Raw genomic sequence first — 25,758 nt, 5'->3', positions numbered from 1 at the left:
CCCCCCCCCACAGCATCTCTTCTCAAGGCTCTACTCTGCCTATCAAAACAAAAATCACCTGTACATACCTATCACGCTCCAGGCCTTCCCCTCTCTCATCCAGCTTTCTCTCCTCACCCCACCACAATCAGTCTGAGGAAGGCTCTCGACCCAAAATGTCATTTCTTCATGCTCTCCAGAGAGACTGCCTGATCCACTAAGTTACTGCAGCACTATGTTTTTTTTTGTAAACAAGCATCTGTAGTTCCTTGCGGGACTGAACAGCGCCCGGTGCAGCTCGGCCGCGGGGCCTTCCATCGCCCGGTGCGGCGCGGCCGCGGGACACCATTCTGCTTTAGTTAAACATTTTGTTCAAGATGGCCGCGCCGTTGTGTTTGGCTGCCTGCCACTGTAACTTTCTTTTTTTTTTCCTAATCAGATGTGCAGCACTTTGGTCAACGTGGGTTGTTTTTAAATGTGCTATACAAATAAAATTGACTTGACTTGACTTGTTCCTCTCCTGAATGGGTGTGTTAGTTTGCTATTTTATTCTCCTACTCCTGGTAATGTTTGTAAAGTTTAGTGTTTTACAGCGCTGTAAATCCATAGTAATATTTCACTTCTGTTGTGCAAATTCATGAAAATGACATCCACTGAATAATAACAGAAATAACTAATGAAATAATTGAAGAGCAAAATAATTGCTGCCATCTACTGTTGGTTTCAAGAAATGTAACTTGTTATAAATCTGAACATATTGTTCAGTTCCTGCAGCCTCAGAAACATATTATGCCCAAGAACTCAGGCGGTCACGGGGGCGCAGCGGGAGAGTTGCTGTCTTACAGCGAATGCAGCACTAGAGACCCGGGTTCGATCCCAACTACAGGTGCTGTCTGTACGGAGTTTGTACGTTCTCTCCGTGACCTGCGTGGGGTTTCCTCCGAGATCTTCGGTTTCCTCCCACACTCCAAAGACGTACAGGTTTGTAGGTTAATTGGCTTGGTAAATGTAAAAATTGTCCATAGTGTGTGTAGGATAGTGTTAATGTGCGGGGATTGCTAGTCGGCGCGGACCCGGTGGGCTGAAGGGCCTGTTTCCACGCTATATCTCTAAACTAAACTCCTGAAAATATGTAAGCTTTCACTTTTAACATTTAATTACTCATTAATAAATACAATGGTCTGTAACTTGTAAAGAAGATGGGCCAGATTGAATTGGATTCAGCTCAACAACTGCACTCACCACCACTTAGGTGGGCTGACTGATAAGGGTCAAACAAGTTGAAGTCCCACACCTGGGAGAGTTGGGAGGGAATGTTGGTGGGCATGAGCAAGTGAGCTGATGGGCCTATTTCCACACTGTATGAATGGTAAGGTGGGAGAGAGAGAAAAGAGGGAGAGTGAGGGGGAGAGAGGGGGAGAGAGGGAGAGGGGGAGAGAGGGAGAGGGGGAGAGAGGGAGAGGGGGAGAGGGTGCAAGATACTTGAGGGACATTAAGATGTAAAGATAGTTGTTTGAAAATGAAGCCTTCGGTGGATAATGATCCAATATATATCAGCTCAGGGCAACAGTGAACCAGAATTGGTGGAAAGTACGATATAGACTACAGGGAAGCACACGAAATTCGATATTATTGTTGTTGATGGTAGTTTGTGAATATTTAACATACTTTATGTTAGTCCTCTGATGTAAAACTCAAAGTTATTTCATGAAAACTAAATTATCCAATAATATTTTTAAGTGTGTTCATTGCAATTATTTTTTTAGAGTTCAATCAATACTTTATTACAGACTCAAGGTCCAGGTAAAAGCCAATACATTACATATAATAAACATACAGAAGCACAGTAAGTTACATTCAAAAGCACAGTAAGTTACTAACAAATTACTAACAAAAGCACAATAAATTACATACAAGCACAATGCATGGTTTAAAGCATCAGCCATCAGTGATCAACAATGAGATAACTATACCAATGTCTCCACAACTGTTATTGGTAGCGTGTAGTACTAAACCTTATTAGTGATAATGCCAAGATGATCTCATTTTCAGAGTCATTAATTCGGCAAATAAATTTATACATTAGATTTCTTAACTCTTAACTCCTGCAGCCACAAGCATTCCACTTGCACTACACCCTCGAGGTCTCTTAAGTAATATCCTCATGGCATCATTAAAAGCTACCTGAAGACTCTGTAAGCTAGCTTTTTTATAGTTTGACCACAAGTGTGCAGTGTGGAGTGGTGTACAGTATGCTCTGAACAGAGACATCTTCACCCCATCTGTACATGTACCAAATTTGTGCAAGAGAATGTTTGCTTGTGCATACATCATGCGGCGTTGCCTATAAATATCCTCATCATCTGTCATTTGTTCTGTAATAAAATTTCCAAGATATTTTACCTTATTACATACACTAAGATTATTATCAGTCAATTTAAAATCAGGAAATTGTAGACATTTATCCTCTTTGGTTCTACAGATCATAACAACACTCTTACTGGCATTATATTTGATATCATGTTCCACACCAAATACAGAACATATAGTAAGGAGCTACTGTAGACCAGCGCTAGATGGACTAAGGATCACAAGATCATCTGCATACATAATATGGTTCACTAAAGTGTTACCAATCATGCACCGAGTATTACAGGCTTTCAATTGCTTGGACAGACCATCAATATAGGGATTGAAGAGAACTGGGGACAAGATTCCCCCTTGTCTGACACCATTGCTAACCCCAAATGGGCATGAGACCATTTGCCCCATTTTACTTGCATAGTCTGGTGGGCAAACCAGTAAGCCAAAATTCTCACAATGTATTTGGGCACCCCCCTTTGACTCAATTTAACAAACAACTTTCTATGATTAACACGATCAAAGGCTTTGGAGGCATCAATAAAGCACATAAGCACAAAGGGTTACAGGACATTGAAATATTACCAAATCATCAGAAAAATATGAAACGTGCCATTGGTATTATCAATAATCTGCTTTTGATGCTTAGTTAAGATTCTACCAGAACCACATGAATCCAGTGGATCATCTTTGCAGCCCAATTTCCAAACATGTTAAAAATTAGAGAACACATACTATCCTCAATATCAAGCAGCACATTTGACAGCAAAGCTCAAGTTATTGGGAAGCAGTAGATAACTGCCCAGTGCCTAGAATCCTACCTCATACAAAAGAAAATGCTGTGGTCACTGTAGACCAATCATCTCAAACCCAGGATGCAAGGAATTCCACAGGACAATGTACAATGTCCAAACTGCTTCAATTGCTTCGCTGTATCGTGGGTCCGAAGTGGAGCTATCTGTCGAGAATTGAACAATGTTCAGTTTAATTCATAATGGCACAGAAAATACATAATGGCACAGACATCAAGAACAATATCTGGGCATGGACTGTTAAGTGGTAAGTAGTAGCTGAGCTACACAAGCTACACAAGTGCCAGACAATTACAAATGGCTACTCATGTCTGATAACTTAATTATTGAGGATATCTACCAGCAACAACACATATCCTGAAATGCTAGTATTTTGAAACTGTTAAATGGTAATGATAAATACATTTTCCTTTTTAACTAGGAACAATGCAAATGCCATTCTTATTTTGAAATATATATCACGATTTCTAATGGTCATAGAGTCATAATCTTCCCTACCTTGACTGCAGCTGTTCAAGTTGGAGCCAGCTTTTCAAAGCCAATGAAAACAAATGCTGAAATAAAAACAGAAGGTGTTAGAACAGGTGGCATCTTAGCCTTCATAAAAAATGTTTCAGAACCAGGGAATGCAAACAAGCATAAGATGCTGATAAGGGACTGATGGGGAGGGGGCATCAGGGATAATGTCAGTAATAGGTTGGTTACCAAGAGGATCTGAGACAGATAAGTGAGGATGCCTAGTTAATTGCAACTGATCTATCAGTATACAGTGCATTCAGAAAGTTTTCAGACCCCTTCACATTTTCCACATTTTGTTACGTTACAGCTTTATTTAAAAATTGATTAAATTCATTTTTTTAATCATCAATCTACACACAATACCCCATAATAAAAAAGCGAAAACAGGTGTTTAGAAATTTTTGCAAAGTAATTAAAAAGAAATAACTGAAATATCACATTTACATAAGTATTCAGACCCTTTGCTATGACACTCAAAATTGAGCTTGGGTTCATCTTGTTTCCATTGATTATCCTTGAGATGTTTCTACAACTTGATTGGTGTCCACCAGTGGTAAATTAAATTGATTGGACATGATTTGGAAAGGCACATACTATATAAGGTCCCACAGTTGACAGTGCATGTCAGAGCCAAAACCAAGCCATGAAGACGAAGGAATTGTCCGTAGACCTCTGAGACAGGATTGTGTCGAGAGACAGATCTGGGGAAGGGTATAAAACAACCTGCAGCATTGCAGGGCCCGAAGAGCATAGTGGCCTCCATCATTCTTAAATGGAAGAACTTTGGAACCACCAGGACTCTTCATAAAGCTGGCCACCCGGCCAAACTGAGCAATCGGGGGAGAAGGGCCTTGGTCAGGGAGGTGACCAAGAACCCGATGGTCACTCTGACAGAGCTCCAGAGTTCCTCTGTGAAGATGGGAGAATCTTCTAGAAGGACAACTATATCTGCAGCACTCCATCAATCAGGCCTTTATGGTAGAGTGGTCAGACAGAAGCCACTCCTCAGTGAAAGGCACAGGACAGCCCGCTTGGAGTTTGCCAAAAGGCACCTAAAGGACTCTCAGACCATGAGAAACAAGATTCTCTGGTCTGATGAAACCAAGATTGAACTCTTTGGCCTGAATGCCAAGCGTCACGTCTGGAGGAAACCAGGCACCGCTCATCACCTGGCCAATACCATACCTATGGTGAAGCATGGTGGTGGCAGCATCATGCTGTGGAGATGTTTTTCAGCGCAGGAACTGGGAGACTAGTCAGGATTGAGGGAAAGATGAATGGAGCAAACTACAGAGGGATCCTTGATGAAAACCTGCTCCAGAGCATTCTGGACCTCTGACTGGGGTAGAGGTTCACCTTCCAACAGGACAATGACCCTAAGCACACAGCCAATACAATGCAGGAGTGGCTTTGTGAGAAGTCTGCGAATGTCCTTGAGTGGCTCAGCCAGAGCCCGGACTTGAACCCGATCGAACATCTCTGAAGGGACCTGAAAATAGCTGTGCATCGACGCCCCCCATCCAACCTGACTGAGCTTGAGAGGATCTGCAGAGAAGAATGGGAGAAATTACCCAAATACAGTTGTGCCAAGCTTGTAGCGTCATACCCAAGAAGACTTGAGGCTGTAATCGCTGCCAAAATTGCCTCAACAAAGCACTGAGTAAAGGGTCTTACTTATGTAAATGTAATATTTCAGTTATTTCTTTTTAATTACTTTGCAAAAATTTCTAAACACCTGTTTTCGCTTTTTTATTATGGGGTATTGTGTGTAGATTGATGATTTAATTTTTTTTTTAATCCATTTTAAAATAAGGCTGTAACGTAACAAAATGTGGAAAAACTGAAGGGGTTTGAATACTTTCTAAATGCACTGTAAATGGAAGGACACAAATCAGAGCGGAAGAGGGGCTTGATGAAAAAAATGCTGTAAATGAGATGCAGACTGCATCAGCATCTCAGTTCCAGTACTAAAGATAGACACAAAATGCTGGAGTAACTCAGCGGGACAGGCAACATTTCTGGATAGAAGGAATGGGTGAGTTTTCAGGTCGAGACCTTTCTTCAGACTGAGAATCAGGGGAGAGGGAGACACAGGGATAAGGAATTGTAAGGTGTGAAAATGAGACATCAAATGAGATGCAGTTCAAGGAAAATGTAGAATGGATCATTGTTAGCTAGGAGAAGGTGACAACAAAGCATGCAGAGATAAAATTTAATCAGGGGGACAGTCAGGCTGGTTGAAGAACTAGGAAGGGGGCGGGATGGAGAGAGAAAGAAAACAAGGGTTACTTGAAGTTAAAGAAGTCAATATTCATACTGCTGGGGTGTAAGGAACTGTTTCCCTGACAACAAGCCCTGGGTCACCAGTGACATAAAGGCCCTTCTCAACCAGAAGAAGAGGGCCTTCAGGAATGGCGACAGGGAGGAGGTGAAATGGATGCAGAAAGACCTGAAGTCGAGACTGAGACAGGGCAAGGAGACTGCGGGAGAAAGCTGGAGCTGAAACTTCAGCAGAACATTATGAGGGATGTGTGTTGTGGTATGAAGAGTATTACAGGCCACAAGAAGACGAGTGCCCTGGGGAGGGAAAGCAATCAGGACTGGGTCAAACAGCTAAACCTGTTTTTAATAGATTTGATGGTGGAGCCTCTGCCCACCCTCCCCCCTGCTCCTCGACAGACTCTCCCCCTGGTCCACTTCCTCTGCCCTTTCTTTGTCGCGCCTGACCATCAAGGCTGAGCAGGTGAGGAAGGAGCTGAGCAGACTCCACCCCGGCAAAGCCACAGGTACCTATGGTATCAGCCCTAGCATATGCAAGCTATGTGCCAGCATGTTGTGCGGAGTATTCTAGCATATCTTCAACCTGTCAGAGTGAGACCCAGTGCAAATTGGAGGAACAGCACCTCATATTTCACTTGGGCAGCTAGGATAGAACTTAATTTATCCCAGGAGGGAAATTGATCTGCCCCCACCCCCCATCTTTGCACATCCCCAATCCTTCCCACTCGTCACTTTAATTTCATGTTTCATGTATTTTGTGTTTTTATGACTGTTGGCAGATCAATAGACAATAGACAATAGGTGCAGGAGTAGGCCATTCAGCCCTTCGAGCCAGCACCGCCATTCAATGCGATCATGGCTGATCACTCTCAATCAGTACCCCGTTCCTGCCTTCTCCCCATACCCCCTCACTCCGCTATCCTTAAGAGCTCTATCCAGCTCTCTCTTGAAAGCATCCAACGAACTGGCCTCCACTGCCTTCTGAGGCAGGGAATTCCACACCTTCACCACTCTCTGACTGAAAAAGTTCTTCCTCATCTCCGTTCTAAATGGCCTACCCCTTATTCTTAAACTGTGGCCCCTTGTTCTGGACTCCCCCAACATTGGGAACATGTTTCCTGCCTCTAATGTGTCCAATCTCCTAATTATCTTATATGTTTCAATAAGATCCCCCCTCATCCTTCTAAATTCCAGTGTATACAAGCCTAATTGCTCCAGCCTTTCAACATACGACAGTCCCGCCATTCCGGGAATTAACCTAGTGAACCTACGCCGCATGCCCTCAATTTCCCTCCTGGGATAAATTAAGTTCTATCCTAGCTGCCCAAGTGAAATATGAGGTGCTGTTCCTCCAATTTGCACTGGGTCTCACTCTGACAGTGGAGGAGGCCCAGGACAGAAAGGTCAGTAGGGGAATGGTAGGGGGTGTTTAAATGTTTAGCAACCAGGAGGTCAGGTAGGTTTAGGCAAACTGAGTGAGGTGTTCGGCGAAACGATCGCCGAGCCTGCTCTTGGTCTCGCTGATATATAAGCACCTGGAACAACAGATACAGTAGATGATGTTGGATGAGGTGCAAGTGAATCTCTGCCTCACCTGAAAAGACTGTCGGGGTCCTAGGATGGAGTCGAGGGAGGAGGTATAGGGACAGGTTTTGCATCTCCTGTGATTGGAGGGGAAGGTACCTGGCGAGGGTGTAGTTTGGGTGGGAAGGGACGAGGTAACCAGGGAGTTGTGGAGGGAACTGCAGAAAACGGAAAAGGGGTGGGGATGGGAAGATATGGCGAGTGGTGGGATCCCGTTGGAGGTGGCGAAAATGTCAGAGGATTATGTGCTGTATGTGACGGCTGATAAGATGAAAGATGAGGACCTCTGTCCCTGTTGCGACTGGGAGGAGGAGGAGCAAGAGCGGAGCTGCGAGATATCAAGGAAACCCTTGTGAGAGCCTCATCTATGATGGAAGAAGGGGACCACCATTCCCTATAGAACGAGGACATCTCAGATGTCCTGGTATGGAACAATTAGGTTTCATTGAAGGAAGCAGAGAACTGTCTAAAAACTGTTCCAACTGTTTCGTTTCGTTGGGTTGCTGTTAATTACTTAAATTATTGCATCGTATGGGAGGCGCATTCCCAATCTCGTTGTACCCCTGGGTACAATGACAATAAAGATATATTGTATTGTATTGTATTGTGATGGTGGAAGGTTGCTTCTTGGACAGGAGGCCTGTGACTAGTGGTGTACCTCAGTGTTCGGTGCTGGGCCCGTTACTGTTTATCCTCTATATCAATGATTTAGATGAGAACATACATGGCAAGATTAGCAAGTTTGCAGTTGAAACCAAAGTGGGCGGTTTTGCAGATAGTGAAGATGGTTGTGAAAAATTCTAGTAGTATCTTCTATCTCCAGTGATGGGAGAAATATCTTGATATCTATCTTCGGTGATATCAAGAAACGGTAGAGAGATGTCGGAGATGATCCAAGTGAATTTAAGTGCTGGATGGAAATTAGTAGTGAAGTTAATGAATTCTGCGAGTTCTGACTGGGTGACTGGAAACCGTTATTTTGCTTTGAATGAATGAATCAACCTCGAGACACGACTGGGGAGACCGAAGTCAGGAAGAGCCATGGAAGTGGGTGACTCCATTGTCCGAGGTACGGACAGTAGATTCTGTGGTGGCAGGTGGGACTTGAGGATGGTCTGTTGCCTCCCTGGTGCCAGGGTTCAAGACGTCACGGACCGGCTTCAGAACATCCTAGCGAGGGAAGGCGATCAACCGGAAGTAGTTGTGCACGTGGGCACGAACAACATCAGGAGGAAGAGGAAGGAGATACTGCAACGTGAGATAAGAGAGTTAGGAAGAAGACTGAGAAGTAGGACGTCGAGGGTGGTTATCTCTGGACTGTTACCTGTACCTCGTGCTGGTATGGGCAGGAACAGAAAGATCGGGGATATGAATGTATGGCTGACAGGCTGGTGCAGGGAACAGGGATTTAGATTTCTAGACCACTGGGATCTCTTCTGGGGTAGGGGTGACCTGTACAAAAGGGACGGGTTGCACCTTAACAGCAGGGGGACCAACATTCTGGCAGGCAGATTTGCACGTGTGGCTTTAAACTAAGTAGTGGGGGGGAAGGTTTGACAAATTGGGAATATGAAGATGGAGTTAAAGGGGAAGCGAATACAGGAGAAATTGCAAAGGACTCTCGAATAAATGGGAAGGGAAGTTCTAGATGGGATAAGAGAGTAAGGTCAGGGCCAATTGTGACCGGTGTGAGAGGGGAGGTGAATACCGAAGTGAAAGTGTTGTATTTAAATGCGCGAAAAATGAAAAATAAAGTGGATGAGCTTGAGGCTCAGTTAGACATTGGCAAGTATGATGTTGTGGGAATCACAGAGACATGGCTACAAGAGGACCAGGGGTACACAACGTATAGAAAAGACAGACAGGTGGGCAGAGAGGGTGGGGTCGCTCTGTTGGTGAGGAATGATATTCACTCCCTTGCAAGGGGTGACATAGAATCAGGAGATGTAGAATCAGTATGGATAGAAATGAGGAATTGTAAGGGTACAAAGATCCTAATGGGAGTTATCTACAAGCCCCCAAACAGTAGCCTCGACATAGGGCGTATACACTGGAATTTAGAAGGATGAGAGTAGATCTTATCGAAACGTATAAGATTATTAAGGGGTTGGACACGTTAGAGGCAGGAAACATGTTCCCAATGTTGGGGGTCAAGAACAAGGGATCACAGTTTAAGAATAAGGGGTAGGCCATTTAGAACTGAGATGAAGAAAAACTTTTTCAGTCAGAGAGTTGTGAATCTGTGGAATTCTCTGCCTCAGAAGGCAGTGGAGGCCAATTCTCTGAATGCATTCAAGAGAGAGCTAGATAGAGCTCTTAAGGATAGCGGAGTCAGGGGGTATGGGGAGAAGGCAGGAACGGGGTACTGATTGAGAATGATCAGCCATGATCACATTGAATGGCGATGCTGGCTCAAAGGGCCGAATGGCCTCCTCCTGCACCTATTGTCTATTGTCTATGTTCCCACTGTGTCCTCAATCTGTGCATTCATTCCTGGCCACGCAAATAAATTGCGGGCTCGTTGTTTAAGTTTCACTACTCCCAGATGTGATTCATGTAGCCCATTCAGCATCTGCCTACGCATGCTTTGGGGGACTACGATTCGGTTTTCCCTCAAGACTAATCCATCGACTTCAACCAGCTTGTCATGGTATGTATGAAACGGAGTCAAGTCTGAGGGCAAATCACGCCTGTTATTAGGCCAACCCTTTCTTATATACTCGCACAACAGTGTTAGGGTTCGACCTTTGTTTGTTTCAGCTCTGAACTGCGCAAGGCGGTCGTCTGACATGTGTAGGATGGCTTCTACAGCATGTATCACGATCGGCAGTGTGATGTTCTCTTCCGCAGGTGTGTCTGAAACTTATTCTTCAGCGGTTGTATTTTTTTCACATTCCTCCTGGGCAAACTGAAAGGTCTCATAAATCTGCTGAGCAGCCGGGCCTGCTATGTGGAGGAATGTTGCACACCGAATCTTATCTGGCTTACTCGTCAGTTCTGTTGCCGCCTCGTACAGCTGGAATGCCCTTATCCAGTCCTTATAATTCTTGGCCAAGTTCCCTTGCATGGAGAGTGGTCCCAGTGGCTTGAGACCAGACATTCTTTTCTTTAGTTTCTTTTTTCTTCTGACACCATGTAATGTCCGCTGTAAGACCCTGTTGTGACTAGCACAATGAATATACGTCCGACATCTTGAAAGAAGATTTTAATAATGCTTCACCAGGAAACTTCTAGAAAATTACCTGACCTCATTCACGAGGCAAAAGCACATTTGCCAGCTTCTGCCTTTGGCCTCAAGGGGGCACTGGCATTTTTATTACATATACATCACAGTCAGGCACGAGGTGCAAGGAGAGGCAGGAGGGTAAACTGGAGTATTGCTTCCAAGTAGGCTGCAGGAGGCGCCCCCTGGAACACAAAGATCACCGGTCTAGGAGAGGAGAGGGACATCGGATCGCTGGAACTGTTTCAATACTCCGAGCGCGTGAGCCGGCTGGACTTTGAATAATGGCACCAATAATGTCGGCGTTTGCATGTGTCATATAGGCAAAAATAATTTAACTCTCCACTTTCATATGTGATATAGCACTGTTGACTGTTGACAAAAAGCACTATTGACTATTGACAAAAGTCACGAGCCAACTGCACCCTCAAGATGTCCCGCCCCTCGCGCTGGTCCCGCCCCCGGCGCTGGTCCCGCCCACCAGCGCTGGTCCCACCCCCTGCGCTGGTCCCGCCTCTCGCGCTGGTCCCGCCCCTCGCGCTGGTCCCGCCCCTCGCGCTAGTCCCGCCCCTCGCGCTAGTCCCGCCCCTCGCACTAGTCCTGCCTCCCGTGCTCGTTCCTCGGGTTCCAACCTGCACAACCCCCAGCGCGCTCGCCCCATGAGCGGGCCCCGCCTCCGTTCTGCCTGCTCTGGCCCCGCCCTTCGCTCTGGCCCCGCCTTTGCCACAGCCCCACACGCAGCGGCTCCACCCCCTGGGCCGGTCTACGCCGGCTGTCGGGGTGTGTGCCGGCATGGGCGGTGACGTTGCACAATAACAACATCAGGCGGCGAGTGGCCGGGGTTTGTGGTCAGACGGCCAGTGGTCGATGGCGGCATGGATGCGAGCTCCATGCCTTATGGCGTGATTGTCCAAATCCCAAGCGACGCTGATAACTTCTGCAAACCGACGGGGGTTGGGTACTATCCACGTGAGAGGTAAGCACAAATTTAACGATGAATTTTATAGGCTGGGGAGAGTGAGCCAGCGCGAATTTGTTGTGAACTTGCATGGAGTTTCCAAATTACAGGAGGTGTGTCAGTGATTGGGCCTCGCATCGGAACAGCTCCTTGGCTCTGGACACCTCGTGTTCTCATGACTGCAATGACCTGTTGTGGTTTTTCAAATGTTGGGAGAACGGATCTGGCTCTATTAATTCTGATCTGCAGAATAGTGGCGAATGAGACACAAGAAACATGCTGGAACCCTCATCGTAACACAGAGTGTTGGCAGACTCATCGGGTTTGGCAGCATCTGGGGAGGGACTGGACGGGAGACCCAAAACGTCCAACATTTTATGTTTTGATCAATATTCGTACTTTGTTTTTTAAATTGGCCGTAGCCAAATACGACAACTTTTGAGAAGTTTTGCTGGGACGTTATTTTGTAGAAAATCCACAATCTCGTGAGTTTTATCATTATTGTGAATTGGTAATGAAAGGAACAAATCGGGAAATTGTACGAAAAATTGTAAGTTTGCAATATTTTCACAACCATGATTTTTAAATTCTGTTCTGCCATCTGAGTTGCAGTCATTGGACGAGCACACACAAAACAACATTTAAAATAATCAATGTTAATATTTATCCCATGCTGTTCTGATTTTTCAAGTGATCTTTCCTGACAAATCAAATAATAATTTATTTTGGAAGGTGTCATTTCTTACAAAGCTGAGCTCAGATCTATGAATAAAGAAAGTTGTCATCTCTAATTGACCAACCCTTCGTTCTGGCATTGTGGCCCCTTAGTTCGGGATCGATCATTTGGAACTTCAATGTAACGTGCAACTAGGGGTAAGCATTGAATCATAAACTCATTACTGCTTGTTATTGAAAACGTAAAGAACATCAGAATGACACGGGTGGGTTTTGGATTCAGGCCCTTCATGATTTAGAATACTTGTACAGGATCTTAAAAGGCCAGTGTATACTTTTTAAACAAGCCGGTCAAAATGGTGTGGGCTATTCTGAATTTCGGGTATTTGAAGTACTTGGGAACACAATGACAATAAGATCCCAAAGTATTGAAGAACAAAGGGATCTTGGTCTTTCAGTCTAGGGATCTTGAAGATAGCAGCACAGGTAGATAAGGAGGTTATAGGGGCATGGAAGATACTTGTCTTCATTAGCTGAGGCATAGAATATAGGAGGATGCAATTATCGGACAGTACATTAGTTAAATGTTATGGAGTATTGAGTATAAGTGTCATGTGCACTTCTGTTACCATACCAAAAGAAGGCTGTGAATGCACTGATGGTGTTGCTGAAGAGGTATTTCTGGCGTTGAGGCATACAAAGTGAATCACCAGGCCCTGACCAGGTGTACTCTAAGATGTTATGGTAAGTAAGGGAGAAAATCGCTGGGGCCTTGAGAGATTTTTCTCTTTTCCTTGGCCTCAGGTGAGGTACTGGAAGGGAGCTAATGCTATGTATTTATTGAAGAAGGGCTGCAAGGACAAACCAGAGAACTACAGACTGGTGAGTGTTATGTGGGTTACAAGAGGGTATTCTGAGGGACAGGATCTACCTGCATTCGGAAAGGCAAGGATTGTACAGGGAGAATCGGCATATCATTGTGCATTGGATTCAGTTTTGTGAAAAGGTGATCAAGAGAATCGATGAGGGGAGGGCAGTCAACAAGGAATTTAACAAGGCTTTGACAAGGATCCAGATGGTAAACTGGTCTGGAAAGTGAGATCATATGGGATTCAGGGTGAGCTGAATAGTTGGGGACAAAATTGGCTTGGTGGATATTGTCAGAAGGTGGGACTGGAACATTGCTTTTCAGATTGGAAACAGGTGACTAATGGTCTATGGCACATATCAGTGCTGGGTCCTTTGTCATGAATCTTAATGATTTGGATGAGTATGTAGGTGGCAAGATTATTAATTTTGTAGGTCACCACAAATTTGATGGTGTGTACAGTGAAGAAGGTTGTTTCAGCTTGCAACAGGATCTATATCAATTGGGAAAATTGTCAAAGGAATGGCAAATGGAATTTAACTTACACATACAGTGCTCTCCATAATGTTTGGGACAAAAACCCATCATTTATTTATTTGCCTCTGTATTCTGCAATTTAAGACTTGTAATAGAAAAAAATCACATGTGGTTAAAATGCACGTTGTCAGATTTTAATAAAGGCCATTTTTATACATTTTGGTTTCACCATGTAGAAATTACAGCAGTGTTTATACATGGTCCCCCCATTTCAGGGCACCATAATGTTTGGGACATATGGCTTCACGGGTGTTTGTAATTGCTCTGGTGTGTTTAATTGCCTCCTTAATGCAGGTATAAGAGAGCTCTCAGCACCTAATCTTTCCTCCAGTCTTTCCATCACCTTTGGAAACTTTTATTGCTGTTATCAACATGAGGACCAAAGTTGTGCCAATGAAAGTCAAAGAAGCCATTATGAGACTGTGAAACAAGAATAAAACTGTTGTAGAGACATCAGCCAAACCTTAGACTTATCAAAATCAACTGTTTGGAACATCATTAAGAAGAAAGAGAGCAGAGGTGAGCTTGCTAATCGCAAAGAGACTGGCAGGCCAAGGAAGACCTCCACAGCTGATGACAGAAGAATTCTCTTTCATGAAGAAAAATCCCCAAACACCTGTCTGACAGATCAGAAACACTCTTCAGGAGTCAGGTGTGGATTTGTCAATGTCCACTGTCCGTAGAAGACTTCATGAACAGAAATACAGAGGCTACACTGCAAGATGCAAACCACTGGTTAACTGCAAAAATAGGATGGCCAGGTTATAGTTTGGCAAGAAGTACTTAAAAGAGCAACCACAGTTCTGGAAAAAGGTCTTGTGGACAGATGAGATGAAGATTAACTTATATCAGAGTGATGGCAAGAGCAAAGTATGGAGGAGAGAAGGAACTGCCCAAGATCTAAAGCATACCACCTCATCTGTGAAACGTGGTTGTGGGGGTGTTATGGCCTGGGCATGTATGGCTGCTGAAAAAACTGGCTCACTTATCGTCATTGATGATACAACTGCTGATGGTAGTAGCATAATGAATTCTGAACTGTATAGACACATCCCATCTGCTCAAGTTCAAACACATGCCTCAAAACTTATTGGCTGACAGTTCATTCTACAGCAAGACTATTATCTCAAACATACTGCTAAAGCAACAAAGGAGTTTTTCAAAGCTAAAAAATGGTCAATTCTTGAGTGGCCAAGTCAATCGCCCGATCTGAACCCAATTGAGCATGCCTTTTATATGCTGAAGAGAAAACTGAAGGGAACCACCCCCCAAAACAAGCATAAGCTAAAGATAGCTGCAATACAGGTCTGGCAGAGCACCATCAAAGAAGACACCCAGCAACTGGTGATGTCCATGAATCGCAGACCTCAAACAGTCATTGCATGCAAAGGATATGCAACAAAATACTAAACATGACTACTTTCATTTACATGACATTGCTGTGTCCCAAACATTATGGTGCCCTGAAAAGGAGGGACTATGTATAAACACTGCTGTAATTTCTACATGGTGAAACCAAAATGTACAAAAATGTCCTTTATTAAAATCTGACAATGTGCACTTTAACCACATGTAATAATAATAATAATAAGCATTTATTTTATATAGCGCTTTACCAGGTGCTCAAAGCGCTTTACAAAAACAGTCATAACATAAAAACAAACAGACAAACTATCCTGACGGAGAAGCGGCGAACAAACAGCGCCAGCGTCCTCTCACGTCAGGGTCCGGCAGTAGACAACAAAAAGCACAGGACACACAGATACAATTTTAACACAAACAGCCATCACAGTGATTGCTCCAGGCACACTCTCACTGTGATGGAAGGCAAAGAAAAGTCATTATCTCCTCCTCATTCTTCTCCCGTGGCGCCATGAGGCGATCGAGGCTCCCAACTTTTGAATTTCTATTACAAATCTCAAATTGTGGAGTGCAGAGGCAAATAAATAAATGATGGGTCTTTGTCCCAAACATTATGGAGGGCACTGTATATGAAGTAGTGAATTTTGGGAAATTAAACCAGTCGGGACGTACAGTGATTGACGGGACATGGGAAGAGTTGTAAAAAAAGAGAGATCTGGTGGCACAACTACTTACTTCCCTGAAAGTGATGAAGCATGTAGACAGCTTTCTTACCTGCTCCCCCCTGCAGGATCTGATGAAGGATCCCATTCAAAAAAGTCACCTATCCATGTTTTCCAAAGATGCTGTCTGACCCGCTGAATTGCTCCAGCATGTTGTGTCTTTCTATTGGTATCTTTCCTTGCATACTTATATACCAAAAACTGCACACAAGCGTGATCTTGTGCAGTCGCATGAAGACTTCCTTGCTATTATTGTACCCCAAAACTATTGCAATAAGTGCTAACAGGTTTGTTTGTTTCATCATATGCACGTTAAACTCCTATTTTTCATATAGGGCATTCTGTGATACTGTTACGCACCAATTTCTATTCTGTCTATTTTCTAGAATTTGTCATTGAGAAAAATAGGTACATTGAAAAAACCCCATATCAAATGAATGTTGAAGAGGCAGATTCTGGTGTAATTTAATTGGGGATATCGGCTACACAATCTCAGAAATTATAGCGATTGTCGACCACATCTAAACCACGGGTGGCAGTGAAACTATTATATTACATTGGCCATAAACTTCAAATCTATCCTTCTCAGCGGAAACCTGTTTGAGACTTAACAGATTGAAAACTGAGTTTTAAGGACCCTGTTCACCCATTGCCATTATCTGTTGACATCCATTTAAGAGCAACACTCTTATTCTCATTCTCTCTCCACGATTTCTTCCAGTCCTGCCATCCATGGATATCCCCTTTTATTTTACTTTGGCTTCTGGAGCATACTGATCTTATCCACTCCTTTGCTGGTGGTCTTCAGAAGTCTTCATTCAGGACACATTTAGAATATGTGGATTGTTTCATCATATGCACGTTAAACTCCTATTTTTCATATAGGGCATTCTGTGACACTGTTACGCACCAATTTCTATTCTGTCTATTTTCTAGAATTTGTAATTGAGAAAATTACAAAATTTGTAATGGAGAAAATTGAGAAAACTCCACCACCATTTGGAATATTTTGGAGGACCAAGAACCAACCACATGGAATAGTTAGGGCAAATAGCATAGATTGGATAAGTACCCAAGGGAGCAAGAAATAAGTCTTGATTGATTGGATAAAACAAGGCTGCAAGAAGGTTCATGTAGAATATGTTAGGTGAATAGCCTGTTTTCATATCATATCATATATATACAGCCGGAAACAGGCCTTTTCGGCCCACCAAGTCCGTGCCGCCCAGCGATCCCCGCACATTAACACTATCTATCCTACACCCACTAGGGACAATTTTTACATTTACCCAGCCAATTAACCTACATACCTGTACGTCTTTGGAGTGTGGGAGGAAACCGAAGATCTCGGAGAAAACCCACGCAGGTCACGGGGAGAACGTACAAACTCCTTACAGTGCAGCACCCGTAGTCAGGATCGAACCTGAGTCTCCGGCGCTGCATTCGCTGTAAAGCAGCAACTCTACCGCTGTGCTACCGTGCCGCCCTTTTCTTTTCTATTTTCTGGATTCAATATTTTTTATCATTCGCTCAAATATAAACTAATTATATGGGTGTTCTTACTTTGCTGAAGCAAAGATTGATCATCAAAAAGACTAAATTAATTCCAATAAAATAACTAAACCAATTAATCCTAATGCTGAGCACTGTTTGAAAATTATGGGAGTCTACCGTCTGATTGTTCCCTATATATGTAATAATAGCTAACTTGTACATGTAAATTTAGTCATTTAATTTGCTACTCTGAACAGATTATATAAACCCAATTTCACCCCATTAGGAATTTAATAATACATAACACATAGATTTACATAAAAATAACATGGATTTATGTGGAGAGTTGCATCATGAATAATAACTGCGCAAAAAAATTAGACATCTTATTCTTGCATTGAGAAAAAATGCTTATTTTCATCTGTAGTGCCTTGTAATATTTCTGAGCAGTGTCTTTTGTCTTTTGTTCTAGGTCTAAAACATTATTTGAAGAGATTCGAGCATCTATTACAAATAACTCAAATGAAGATAGATCTTTCTGGAGACCTGTTCTTCCATGGGGTGGAGTGTATAGCATTAAAGCTGGAAAAAAAGCAATGGCCTGCACTCCGTTGTATGTGAGGATAAGCCTAAAAAACACTTGCACCATTGATGGATTTTTGATGTTGCTGTATGTGATTCTCAGTGAAAATGAAAATTTCCGCAGGGAGTTATCAACTTACTTGGGAAGGGAATTTGTTGAGCGATTCCTCTATTTGATGGACTCTTACAAATTTACAACTGTGAAGTTGTTGTGGATATGGGATAAAATGGAAAAATGCCAGTACAAGTCCAAAGTCCATAAGGCCTCGTTAGAAATTGACCTCTTTGGGAATGAACATGAAAACTTTACAAGGAATCTGAAGAACCTTATGTCTACCATACAGGAAACCTTTTGTTCTAATGGGAGATGTCCAGCGCGTGTGCAAGAAGATCAACGCAAAACAATTTTAATCTAGTAGGTTGATTTTTATTTCAGTAAAAAAAGACTTTTTTACAAAGTTTCTTTCAATGTTGCAGCTGTATAATATCTTATATTGTATCCAGCAAACTGTAATTGTGAGGATGGTCTAAGCCTTGTTCTTAATAACATGAATTGAAAAATCAGAAATTGCATATCATTGACTTAATTAGAACAGAACAAACTTCATTCAGCCTCTGCAAACAGTGATTCTTGGGTATTTGTATTCAAAGCTCAAAGCTAATTTTTTAAATATCGGATTTTTAGATGACATGGTGCAACAGAATTTCAGTTAAGGGCATACATTGTGACTAATCATCCGCAACAAAATTTCCACTATTATTCATTACATGGTCATATAACAGAGATTATGTTAATAAATTCAAAGTCCAAGTTGATGCTTTTTTTCCAGGGGATTGAATCTGGATACATACTCAAATGTAGTGCATATAAAAGAGAATAGCAACAACAACAAAAATCGATATTGAGGGGATGTTGAGGTATTTTCAACTTTCATGCTTTGCATTTGTTCATGAATGTAGAATGGGACTGTTCAGCAAATAATTGAAGTTGAAGGCCTGCTTTCAAAAACATACAGATAAACCCTGCAGAAAAGAGCATTAGAATTTACACTGAACAGACATAACATTTTTAGGTATTCGCATACTGTCAGATTACTGTGCAGTTACATTGACTAAAACATTTACATCTATTGCATTATTACCTCATCTATTGCATCCGCTGCTCTAGATGTCAACTTATCTATATCGGCGAAACCAAGCGCAGGCTCGGCGATCGCTTCGCTGAACACCTGCGCTCGGTCCGCATTAACGCAACTGATCTCCCGGTGGCCCAGCACTTTAACTCCCCCTCCCATTCCCAGTCTGACCTCTCTGTCATGGGCCTCCTCCAGTGCCATGGTGAGGCCCGCCGGAAGTTGGAGGAGCAGCACCTCATATTTCGCCTGGGCAGTTTGCGGCCCGGTGGTATGAACGTCGACTTCTCCAACTTCAGATAGCTCCTCTGTCCCTCCCTTCCCCTCCTCCTTCCCAGATCTCCCTCTATCTTCCTGTCTCCACCTATATCCTTCCTTTGTCCCACCCCCGACATCAGTCTGAAGAAGGGTCTCGACCCGAAACGTCACCCATTCCTTCTCTCCCGAGATGCTGCCTGACCTGCTGAGTTACTCCAGCATTTTGTGAATAAATCGATTTGTACCAGCATCTGCAGTTATTTTCTTATTTACATCAGGAAGTTTGGTTTGCTAGAATATGATCACAATTCGTAATGAAGCATCAAGGTGCAACAGGTGCTGGAACTTTGAGCAATACCCAAATTCCCTGAGGAACTCAACGGACCAGGCAGGAACGAACAGATGATGCTTTAGGTTCAGACTTTCTTCAGACTGATTTGGGGGGGGGGGGGGGGGGGGAGCTGATAAAGAGAGATGGGGGCAGGACAAAGCCTGGCAAGTAATAGCTAGAGGGAGGGGGGTTGATGAGTAGCTAGGTGCAGTAAGTAACAAAGGATAGGGAAATTGAGATGAAAGGGTATCAGATAAGGAGAGAAGATGAGGATTGAAATGTAAGGCCGGATAGAGGGATCTGGGTGGAAGTGGACGGGAGGATGGAAAATGGATGGGTGGTTGGGGAAGGGAGAGATAAAAATGGAAATGGGAGATTTTTGGATGGGAGATGAATGTACAAAGGAGGAAAAGGAACAGGGTGACTCATGGGGAGATGGGAGAAATGTGAGTGCACCAGGTTTATTGGGGGGGGGGGGCGTCGCACAGGGAAGAGAAGGGGGGGAGTGGTATATTACTTGAAATTGGGGAAAGTAATGTTAACATTGTTGGGTTGTAAGCTACCCAAGTGGAATATGAGGTGCTGTTCCTTGAATTTTGTGTATGGCCTCACTCTGGCAATGGAGGAGGCCCAGGACACTGGTCAGAAAGGGAATTCACATAATTCATAAACTTTGCGTCATGATACATTTCTTTGAAGGTCATCATTAGTTAACAAAAACAGAATGGTTAAAAATACTGAGAAGATCTGGTAACATTTGATAGTGATACCGAGTTAATGTTCCAAATTATATCCTTTCATCAGAACCTGCAGAGCATTTCCAATGTTTATTGTTTCTATTTCAGTTCTCCACCTTCTACTATATTTTATAAGGCAATTTAAATTTGGATTCATCACGAGCTATGATTTGTAAGATGTTTCCTACAGATCAGAAATATAAAATGATCAAATTATTGTGGGAATCGACTCTGATACAAGAAGTCACATATGAACATCAGGGTGTGGCAGTTCTTAAATATTATAATAAACAGATTACTGTTTTGCTGGAATTGATCTTTTTTTAGTTTGATAAATTTAGTTTAAATTTGATGCTGACACAATACAAGTGTTTTTGCTTGTGATCTGATTTCCAATTCAGAGACTAAGATTTCTTTTTATTTCTGAAGTCCTTCACAAGATTCTCTCTTGGGTGATGTAATTCAAGCAGCAGTGGATGAATTATTCTGTCCCAGGATTGATCTCTGCGAAGAACTTGGGTATGTTCACTGACTTCATGTGCTTTCAAACTGAACACAAGCCAGTAATCTGGTTTAATAATTACCATGGAGTGAGTTAATGTTCACCATAGGAAATCATTTGATATGATGGGAATCTGTCTGGTGCTAGGGCACTTTTGAAGTAAAGCAGCAAGCAGGCATCCTTATTAAAGTGAAAGCTCAATAATAAATGACCAGATGGTGATGAGTGAACAACTGCCCTGTTGTCTTTGCCTGCCTGAACATTGATCTGGAATTATCAAAAACACACTTAGTTTTGTACTTGACTTTTTTGTTACATGTATTCTTTGATTGAGAACTGAATAAAGACATGCTCTAGCCCAGTGACATTGTATGCCAATCTTGATGTGAGCAAGGTGATTACAGACCTAAACCCTTACTGCCATTGAGTGTAATTGCCATTTGATCCAATTAGTTTTGATATTGTTTCTACAATAAATTGTTTCACGAATTTCTGTGTTTTTAAGAATAAGTTCTGGAAACCTAGTTGGATGTTTGGAAAGAATACATCATTCCCTGATGATAGGTTTCGTAACATAGCTTTAATATCCTGGAATGTTTGTTGTTAGGAGTATGATTTGCTATGTGCCTCAAAAGAAGTTTGCATTTCTTTGACCATTAAGTATAGGTGTGAGATTTAAAATTCTCGATGTCATAAGATTTTACTGTGGTGTATACAAGAAAACTAACGTGGGGTTCATTTTCCCCTGAAGATTTATGTGCATTTAAGTTTTTCCTATCCCTAATGGTTAAGAAGGTTTATGCTCATTTGCACCCATTTGTTTTACAAAAGTAAAATATTGATTTCTAATTTGAAATCTGTACACTACACTTTGAGTGATGATGTCAGTAACTCCACTTTGTTTTTCCTTATTTCCATAGATTTAGCCTTAGTTATGGAAAAGTTAAAGATGCTATGATGTGTGTGGTCATTCTTCACATATCATGAATTGAGTTTTATTGTAATTACCTCTCTCTTTACAAGGAAACAAAAGGATTTAATGTTTATTTCATTTTGGAAAATATATTTCAACTGAAAATTTGCAAATTGAAAAATGGGGGAATAAAATGGTTGGAAAGTCAAATCTACTGGTAATGGAGACTTCTTGTATGCCATTCAGTACCTAAAGCATATTACTGGTTTGTTTTCCAGATGTAATGGTCAACGTGAGTTCACACAGAGGATTTTTTGTCATGATGCTCCACCATTTGTCATCCTAAATATGCAGCAATGGAAATCTGAAGAATTGGCCTATGTCCCATATAGTTTGGCTGTGGCAGAACACAGGTAGATATTTACCCAGTGTATAATCTGGATAATATTAAATGCTCTCAAACATTTGCTGATGTGTACACTTTAACTGAAATGTTTATGCCAAACATGATGCCAAGTTAAACTAATATCCTCTACATGCATACGATCTATTTGCCTATCTCAAAGCCTCGATGGTACCTGCTTCCGGCACTACTTTCGGCAGTGCATTCCTTCCACCATTAGTAGTTAAATTTAAAACTATCCACCAATCTATGTGGGGAAAACCATATCGCCTTTAAACGTTTCTTTTCTGACCTTAAAGCTAGTCTTTGACAGAGTCTAGTTGTCAACAATTGTAATATGGTAAGAAACAAGATAATTGTAATCATTCCATCTTGTTTATGTAACTATCTGGTGTTTCTAAGAAACTTAACCCCAGATGGTCATGAATCATGAACAAGGCTTAATAAATTGAAACTTGTTTAGACCAGAGAAAAATTGGAACATAAGAGAATTTGATAGCTTGTGAGTTCCTATTTAAATGAAATGTAGAATTTTTTAATTTTTTAAAAAATCAAACTGATATCTTTGGTCCTAGATACCTACTGGAGGGAGCAACGCTTTTCAACAAGGAGGAGCACCATTACTCTGCTGCTTTTATGATTGATGGTAACTGGATGCATTACGATGGACTTAGAACTGAGAACCTGGTATTATTAAATAAACCTCCAGAGCTGCTGCTCTTGTCCTCTCTTGTCTATATTCGAAATCAAGAATTGATTAAAGGTGATTTGTATGACTTAAAAATGAAGCGTTGGCTATACAAGACTACGTAAGTCCAATTAACTTTTAAAACTATTGGGGCAAAATAATTAAAACAATCCTGGCATCCGAGAAAAATTGGATTGTAAAGTTCTGATTTATTAACCAAAAACATTTCAAACAATGTACAAGGCATTAATAGTTAACTTTAAAACAATGCAAATATGTACAAAGATGTATTTTGGATACTAAATATTTTTATATAACTGTACAATAGAATAAAGCTTATTTCCATATTTTCTTTAAAGTTGTATATCACACAAAGGAATCAGATTTTTCCAATGCACAGATACCACAAAAACCACAGCACGATGCCAAAGCTTTGAAAATGTAGCATTCACAATTATAACTCAAAAAATATTGGCACATTTTATAGTTGTGATGATGGCGAAATGCTGGACCCATCCATACATTGTGAATCTGAGAGCATCCTCTTAACTATCCACATGCACCGTTCAACAAAGTGTGAAGATTTTCCTGAATGCACTGAAAATGTTCTTAGAAGCTTCAAGCAATAAGTGGTGCACTGAACATGCTCGGCCAGACCTAGCCCCAAACTAGGATTGCAATTTATTTATTTCCAAATTTAGCTTACATTTTTTTCTCAAAATGTTGTGCCTTTTTATTTCCTGATTTGTAATCTGATTTTATAACTGCATTGATGTGATACAATCACAACTGCCAAATGCTAGAGATCTAGAATGAATGTATGACAATAGCTGCCAAGAAAGGGAAAGTGCAGCATCTCTGGAGAAAAGGAATTGGTGACTTTTTGGGCCGAGATCCTTAAGTCTGAAGAAGGATCTCGACCTGAAACGTCGCCTATTCCTTTTCTTCAGAAATGCTGTGTGATCCACTGAGTTACTCCAGCATTTTGTGTATCTTCAGTGTAAACCAGCATCTGCACAAAGTGCAGACTGATGTCTGTCAGTGTTACCCACAGACTTAGCCACTGGATGCAAAGTCCAGGCATTTAGAGAAAAACTGGCTCATTTAGATAACGCAATGGACAGGTACAATTACTAAAAGAGTATTGAAAGGAATGACTGGTGCCAATTATCCTATAATGATGACCGGAGGAAATTGATCACCGGATGCAGCACAGTGGTTGGGTATTAAGGGTAGGTAATTTTAAAATTGAAGACATTTTAAAATGTTTTTAAATCACTGCCAGCTGAATTAACCTTTAAACTTAACAAGATGAAATGACAACTGTCACACTTAAGACAATTCAAACCTACATTTTTGTTACATTTAATTTATATTAATCTGTTTGTAGCATTCTAAATTAAGTTCCATAACAAACAAAAAGAATGACAAAGCTGTAACCACTGCAAAATCTCATCAACCTTTAACTTTGTTTCTCTTCCCACGGAGGCTGTGTGACCTGCTGAATATTGGTAGCATTTTCTAAGTTCGTCCCAGTAAGGAGATATCAGTATAATGTCAAAGTTATAGAGTGATAGTCATGCAGTATAAAACAGGCTCTTCAGCGCAACGCTGCTAAACTGGACCCATTTCCCATGTTTGAACCATATCCCTCTAAACATCTCCTATCTATGTACATGTCCAATGGCTTTTAAATGTTGTTATTGTACTTCCTCAATCACTTCCTCTGGTACCTTGTTCCTGTGAAAATATTTCCCCTTGGGTTCTTAATAAATATTTTTCTTTCACCTTCTTACCTTTCACCTTAAACCAATGCCCTCTGGTTCTTTATTTCCCCAATCTTTGGAAAAAGACACAGTAGTGTGTCTGTGCCCCATACGATTTTATACATCTCGAGAAGATCATTCTGCCACCTATGTTCCAAAGAAAAAAAAGTCCTAGCCTGCCCAACTTCTCTCGATAACAATCCCGAGTCCTGGCACATCCTTGTAGATTTTTTTTCTGTGTTATTTCTAGCTCAATGGCATCTTTCTTACAGCAGGGTGACTAAAACTGAACACAATACTCCAAGAATGGCCTTACCAACATCTTGCACGACTGCACCATTCTTTTCATCAAATTTGTATCTTATAAAATAATTCCTAGGGATGTGTTGCTTGCTAACATTTCCTTTCACTAAATTTTCCCTTTGCAGCCAGCAACAAATTTATACTTCTATTTGATTTACAATATTAATCTATCATTCTGTTTGCTTCTGTGGTTTGCACTCCTGCTCGTTTCTCTTGTCAGGAGATGAATTTATCACAGATATACACAAAATGCTGGGGTAACTCAGCAGGACAGGTAGTATCTCTGGAAAGAAGGAATGGGTGACATTTCGGGTCAAGAATTTATCACAACTGCTTTGGGTTCTCACCCCCCATCCCCCTTAACCTTACAGCTGACAGTTCTACTAGATGAAAAGGGAAAGTGGCTTGCAGGCATGTGAACTAATGAGCTAAAATATCTTCAATGGATGCCAACTTGCTTGAAAATATATATTTAAAAATGGCAGATAAGTTTGCAATTAGGTTGAAAATTGTAGTGAGTGTTGTGAATTACTGTTTACAATGTGACTATATGTGATTTAAGGATTTAATATAGATTAAAGTTTATATCAATCAAGTGGAAAGCATACAGCCAACAATTTTGCATGAAACTGTTTAAGAATGGGGAAACTGGATAGTCCGTCCATTTTATGTAATTGTGGAGGTGTCAAGGGCTCAGTTGAAGATTTCAGTAGCAGATGGTTGCAAAGAGACAGGTCAGCAAAATTGAGAGATTGTGTCAATAATTAA

The 25,758-nt window shown here is 41.7% G+C and overlaps 1 protein-coding gene across 1 annotated transcript; it reads left to right on the top strand.

Moving 5' to 3' along the window:
- The first annotated feature begins 11,466 nt into the window (after nucleotides 1–11,466).
- On the top strand, nucleotides 11,467–23,235 carry dorip1 (dopamine receptor interacting protein 1). Its single transcript, XM_078407192.1, has 5 exons — nucleotides 11,467–11,734; nucleotides 17,847–18,371; nucleotides 20,845–20,934; nucleotides 22,109–22,243; nucleotides 22,809–23,235. The coding sequence occupies exons 1-5, from the start codon at nucleotides 11,634–11,636 to the stop codon at nucleotides 23,044–23,046; spliced, it is 1,089 nt and encodes a 362-aa protein (XP_078263318.1). The 5' UTR covers nucleotides 11,467–11,633; the 3' UTR covers nucleotides 23,047–23,235.
- Nucleotides 23,236–25,758: the final 2,523 nt, after the last annotated feature.

The sequence above is a fragment of the Rhinoraja longicauda genome, chromosome 10 (assembly GCF_053455715.1).
Source record: "Rhinoraja longicauda isolate Sanriku21f chromosome 10, sRhiLon1.1, whole genome shotgun sequence".
Taxonomy (NCBI): domain Eukaryota; kingdom Metazoa; phylum Chordata; class Chondrichthyes; order Rajiformes; family Arhynchobatidae; genus Rhinoraja; species Rhinoraja longicauda.
The sequence above is the reverse complement of the archived record's forward strand: the minus strand, read 5'-3'. Positions and strand labels throughout refer to the sequence as shown.